The sequence below is a fragment of the Nannobrachium achirus genome (genome assembly GCF_963921795.1).
Source record: "Nannobrachium achirus genome assembly, chromosome: 9".
Taxonomy (NCBI): domain Eukaryota; kingdom Metazoa; phylum Chordata; class Actinopteri; order Myctophiformes; family Myctophidae; genus Nannobrachium; species Nannobrachium achirus.
The window spans coordinates 49,631,686-49,638,061 of NC_137818.1; the positions used below are offsets into that span (position 1 = coordinate 49,631,686).

Sequence of the window (6,376 nt, forward strand, 5' to 3'; positions counted from 1 at the left end):
TCATCCTCTTTTAATTACACTGATCTTCTTCGGTAACATCTTCAGAGGGAGATTATGATAAGTGTAGATGTATGGGAAGAGTGTGTCGTTGAAAGTGTGCGTGAAGGTGTGCAGGTGTGTGTTAGTATCGGCATCCGAGAAGGACAGCCGCCCTCTGTTCCAGTCCAGCTGGACCCTGATACTCCAGGGTTTCTGTTTCACCGAGAGAACAGTGACGGCCTCGGGCGGCGCGTGTTGGTATGCCGTGTACTGACCTTCACATAACCCTATTCTCCAGAATTCACCTCCCCTATCGCCCTTCCTCTGGAAGGACCCTGGTAACACACCTACGTGCCAATATGTATTGTCTCCCACCTCAACGTCCCAGCTGTGAGTCCCCGAGTGAAAGCCCTCGGAACCCACGACATCCCCGTAGAGATCAAACCTCTCTGGGTTGTCGGGGAGCTGCTGTGTCACGCCCCGCCCCACGTAGGTCAGATCATCCGACAGCATGTACACCGGATGGGCAGTGTTGGGGTCCAGAATCACAGGAGTGTAGGAGACAACGTCCTTCATCTTGTCCCAGACGCTGAAGGCCAGGTTGCCCAGGTGTTTGGCCACGTCTATCAGTGCTCCTGATACCAGCTGTGGGTCCTGCAGCGTGAGCTGTACTCTTTCCACGGCTGCCTTGCATTTCCGCGTGGCGTGTTCGGCCCTCAGATCCTCCTCTATGGCTCGGATGACGTTTGAAAGTGCTGAGATCTCTCTGTTCAGGCCTTCGATCCTCTCCTTCATCATCTGACTCTTCTTCAACTCTTCCTCCTTCAGTGCATTGATCCTAGTCTCCTCTTCCTCGTGTAGGAACTGATGAAGCTTCTTAAACTGTTTCTCAATCTGCCTCTCTGTATTCCGGGCCTGGGCCTTGATGTGTTCTGCTGCTTGGTCACACTTTGTTTTGAATTCGTTAAAAACCTGCAGTTTCTCCTGTAAGATCTTGAGTGATTTCTCGGCTGCCGTCTTCAGCGATGACCTGACTTCCTTCTCCATTTTCCCTTTCACCTGTGTGAAGGACTCACACAGGTTCTTCAGAGCCAGGTTACAGCGTGGATCCTCCACTGAAGATATTGTGTTACAAACGGGACATTCTTTTATATTCTTTTTTGTCCACCATTCCTGCAGACACGCTTTACAGAAGCTGTGGCTACATGACAGGATAACAGGATGTTTGAATATATCACAACACACAGGACAGGAGAAATCGTCCTCTGAAAAAGACACCTGGGAAGCCATTGGAAATCAGACAGTCAAGTTCTGACCTTCTCGAATATTCCCTTATATTTACCGGTAGTCAAAAACACAAGCTGAACATCAATACTCCTTCCTGCCGCTGTGAAAAGACAGTGTGTGCTGCTGTTTTTGTTTCGGTTTCTCTGAAATACCAACTTGAAGTGAACATCAGTATGACGTCATAGCACACACACATACGTCACACGCACACACGCACACACACACACACACACGTGTGCGCGCGCGCGCGCGCGCGCACACACACACACACACACACACACACACACACACACACACACACACACACACACACACACACACACACCAAACACCGGCCACCGAATGGCGATCGTGGCTTAGTTGACCTGGACGATGACACACAGGAGGACTGGCTTGCTGCAACAGAGCTCTTTAATGCAATGCAATATTGTGTACTTGGAACACGTTTTTTGTTCATTCTGTGCTGAGTCTTTGATGGTGCAATGCAAGTACAACTTCATTGTGTGTCATTGAGGGTTCAATGACACACAATGAACATAAGTTATTAAGGCTCTGTTTATTTTTAGCCTTCTGATTGTGAAATACTAGACCTTCTGGGTTTTTGGATAAATACACTTGATTTTGTCTCGATCTGTACCTGAGCTTCCACCCTTTTTGAAACTTGAGGGTTCCTGACCCTGACAAATAGAGTACCCAAGTCCTGATGTCACACCAGCTATCCCTGGGTCATGGAAGTATTTTTATTGAAATTCCCTTAGGGAAATCATCAGCCCGGCGATTTCACCAGGTACAGCGCGGCACAGAGTGCCTTGCTGCGAGCTTGTAGATCTGCTATTTTTTTTACCCGATTCCATAAGTGTCTTTTGAATCCTTCTAAGGTTTTTTGAAAAACCTATGTTTCTGGGTCAGCAATCTGGCCAGCCGTCGTCAAAGAAAAGGTCCTTTTCACTTAACTTGAGCTCAGTTAGTCTGTTCTTGAGAGATTACTATGTCAGTGGTTCTCAAACCTTTTCATGTGAAGGACCCCCAAAGTTATATTTATTTGGCCACGGACCACCATCTCAAAATATTTAGTTCCAGGGACCCTCCAGAAGCAAAATTTGAGTTACAAACGTTCGCTTTGAAAATACATAAGATTTGCACACATTTTCACTACTTTTTCAAAAATAGCAGATCTACAAGCTCGCAGCGCGGCACTCAGTGCCGCGCTGTGAGCTTGTATATCTGCTATTTTTCAATAGTTAAAGCATTCAATAATTTCAGGATAACATTGTAGGAAAAGAGGTTAAACATCATGTACAAGAATGTGTTGATCATTCCAGTTGTGTGGTCTCTCTCATTAATATTTGTTTAAGAGATTTTTTTGAATAAGTATTTTGCTTCTGATTTGTTTGATATTCACAGATAATGAGTTCCACTGTTGGTTTGATGACTATGAATGAAACCTGAATTAACTAATTTATCTCCCCCTCAACAATTGCATTTGCATTTTATAAGACTAGATGTTAATTTAGCCTTTAGTCAAACATGCCAAACTGTGGTGCTTCTTTGCAACATTGGTTTGGAAAGAACAATAAAGTGCTAATCTTGCAGCTCTGTTTTGTGCTGGCTGGAGTTTATTTAATTTTTATTTCTATTCATTTTTAATCCCTTTTAACAGCAGGGGACTACACAAACAGTATTATAAATGTGAAATAACTAATGTGTGTGTCCGCCTTTCTAACTAATGCTGTTACAGTACAGTATATAGGGAGAAAATGTGTGTGTAACCGCAATATCCTGACCCATTTTTACAGTTGTATCAATGATCTGACTACGTCAATTCTACGTCAAGTAATTTTTATCAACTTTCTGTATTGGGGTACCTGTCATAGATAAACTCAGTCGGGAGACTCTAGCAAGCATATTTCTAGTGCCCAAGACAATGTAGCCTCGTAAACCAACTCCTCCTCCTGCATTCTGTTTCGAATCCAAGAGGAGGAGTCGGTTTTAATGCAGTCGGTTTACGAGGCTAAAGACAATGCACTATGTCTTGGAAACATTCAAGATACATTTTGTTTTACCCAATTTAACACTAATTGTAATTCATCTAGCATACATTTCAGACAGTACATCACCATGCTTGCTTGATCCAAATAATAGGCCATATCATTATTACCCTGAGGGACTCCCCATAGAACATCCTTACTTTCAGATAGACTGTTAAAAATCAAACCTCGGTTCGAAGTGAAGCGGTGAATTTTTATTCTATGTGTTCTAGAGCTATGAAATCTGTGTTCTAGATCTATACATTCTGTGTTCTAGATCTATACTTTCTATGTGTTTTAGTTCTATATTTTTATGAATTCTTAATGAATGAATGATTTTGTCTGGAGGGCCAAATTGTCATGTGAAGCTTGACCAATCCTCAATACTGCATGCACGGGACATGACACTGACACGGGACTCCTTGGAAGCCTATAGGACAGACTGTACGGGACAGACAAAGCCACTCCTTGGAAGCGGCTTTCACCGCTTCAAAAACACTCTTTGCTTCCTCCCAGACAGATAACTGTCCATCCAAGAGAGAGCAGAAGGTGAAAAACCATGTGCCTTCAGTTTGAATTTTTGCAGTTCGTGATCAATGTCAACAAACGCACCACTGTTTATAGTGATTGCTATTTTCTTAGGGTCCAATTCTTTCGACCAGTTGCAGTTGTCAGTCGTGTGTAGCAGAGTTAATTGAATACCAGCTCTGTATGCATGTTGACATGTTGTAATGAACCCATTACGTAGAAAACACTGTTGTATAGGCTATATTGTTGTTGTGTTGTTGTTTTAAAAAATTATCCTCTCCAACATTTTGTAACGGTAGTAGACTGGAGCGTTGTGGAACTCCATATTGATGACTTCATATACATGACGTCATCAGGAAGTTATCTTTGACTTAGTCTTCCTCCTTTTCCTTTGGATGACAGCACTGAGAGAACGATGCAGTGGTTCAATATCGAGCTCTTGTCTAAGGTCTTCAAGACTCTGTTCCCACCGTCTCTCATAAAAAACGTTGAGGACACAGCGGGCCTGGCGGCCATTCCGGAGAGCCCATGGACCAAGGGATGTCACCAGTAGCTGCAAATGAGTCGAATTCAGCCGAAGTGGGCCGAGCAATGCTCCCAGAACACACATTGGCAGCTCAGTCTGAGCAGCTTCAAACCACTTCACCGCTACCTCACCTAGCATGTTAGCGGGCATTCCGAGTAGTGTGTGCAGCAAGTCATGGACTTCCCTATATCTTTGCATAACATATGCCAGCTCCTCGTTGTCAACAAACCTCACATCTGCCCTTGAGTCAGGGGTTACGCGATTGTCCTCCAGAAAACGAACGTATTCTCTCCCAAAAGAGCCGTCGGGCATTGAGGCCATCTTGCTCAGATCCAGTGTGGACAGGCGGATCCTTGGCCTCTCTGTGAGTATAGCGTGTCCTTCTGGGTCATTTCTCATCCTGTCCCGTAGATTGACTAGGGATAGGTGTCCCGTGGTCTCTCCCAGCACTGCCACCATGTCATGTCTGTATGGGTTCCTCAGTGCAGCCACCCCTGACCCCACTGCCAACAAGGCTTTCTGGATGGGGCTAGTTTGGATGTGACCTGGATACAGCCTATCATAGTTGCTGTCTGCAGACCCACTGCTACTGTGCTTCTGGTGAACATGCAGTGCTTCCCGAAACGCCCCACTGAGTCGAGTACCCCACTGGGAGCGCAGAAGTCTGCTGCTGCAGCCTAACGTTAATCTGGACATGTTTTTCTAATGGATGAACCATGCTGTACGCATGTCCTGCTAAGTTGAATATCTGTAGGCTAGACTGGAATCAGTTGGCTTTCTGCAGTCGTCAAGCACCATCTTTGGTGTTGAGATGCGTGTGTTGACTAGATCTCAAATGACGTCACTGATGACATGATCCAGAATGATTGATGTCACAGGCTCGCCATAATGGAGCCTGTGACATCACATCGACAAAACACTCTGTAGCAATGATTACCATTGAAATAGAGACCTTTATAACTTTTGTTTTGTTTTGTTTTTGAGCAAAATGTATGACTTACTACATATAAAATTCAACAATTGTTGTACTGCATAAATAATTTTGCCATAGACTTATTTATTTTCACTTTGATAGCTTGTGCTGTCCAACAAATAAACTAAGATTAATGCTTGCATTTGAAGTAATTGTATAGCATGTGCAAGAAGTGTTATAGTCAGTGGTTGAAAAAGTACTCAAATGTTTTACGTAAGTAAAATATCAATACTGCAATGTAATACTCTGTTACAAGTAAGTCCGGAATTCTAAATTGACTCGAAGTACAAAAGTGTTGGATTCATAATGCTCTTAAAGTACCAAAAGTAAAAGTACAGAATGTCCCATTTTCAAATGTATAAAAGTCTTTTGAAAATAGCAGATCTACAAGCTCAGAATATTTTCAAATGGCCAAAATGTATAGGGCTGAAGTGGTTAATGTATGTTTCATTGTTTTGTGATGATAATCAAAATCTACAAAAGTGTTCAAATTAATGTAGTGGAGTAAAAGTACAATATTTTGATCCAAAATGTGGTGGAGTAAAAGTAAAAGTATTGGAAATTGGAAATACTCAAGCAAAGTACAAATACCTCAAAATTATACTGAAGTACAGTACTTAAGTAAATCTACTAAGCTACTTTACACCACTGTCCATGGCTCACCTCAACTTCAAACAGCATCCATCCTGTGAGTCCAGCTGCACAGGTAGGGGTTGAGCTGGTTCAGGTTCAGGTTGGGGTTCTTGAGCTCTAGTCTGAGGGGGGTCATGGTGTCGAACCGTCAGCTGCAATCCATGAACAGCATTCTAACAGGCTTGTCTCTGATGTGAGAGAGTGCTGTGTGGTGATGTTGCTATATATGGCATCGTCTATGGATCTGTTTTGACAGCAGGTGAATTGTTGGGGGTCGAGCGTGAGAGGCAACTCGCAGTTGATCAGCTCAGTCTGAAATGTTTTTTTCAAAGCTTTTGCTCACTCTGTGTGGGAATGCTACAGGCATTTAGACCAGTTATTTCTACTACTAATACACTAATATACTTCTAACGTTGAAAGACT

General features: G+C 43.3%; 2 protein-coding genes across 2 annotated transcripts; both read right to left on the bottom strand.

Annotated features, from left to right (window-relative positions):
* LOC308290940 (E3 ubiquitin-protein ligase TRIM35-like) lies at positions 1-1,026 on the bottom strand (the record flags this gene model as incomplete). Its single annotated transcript, XM_080732855.1, has 1 exon — positions 1-1,026. The coding sequence occupies one exon, from the start codon at positions 1,024-1,026 to the stop codon at positions 1-3; it is 1,026 nt and encodes a 341-aa protein (XP_080588981.1).
* A 3,147-nt stretch (positions 1,027-4,173) lies between these two features.
* On the bottom strand, positions 4,174-5,043 carry LOC308290941 (ubiquinone biosynthesis protein COQ4 homolog, mitochondrial-like; the record flags this gene model as incomplete). The annotated part of the gene is made up of 1 exon (XM_080732856.1): positions 4,174-5,043. One exon carries the CDS (start codon positions 5,041-5,043, stop codon positions 4,174-4,176), a length of 870 nt encoding a protein of 289 aa, XP_080588982.1.
* Between the last annotated feature and the right edge of the window lie 1,333 nt (positions 5,044-6,376).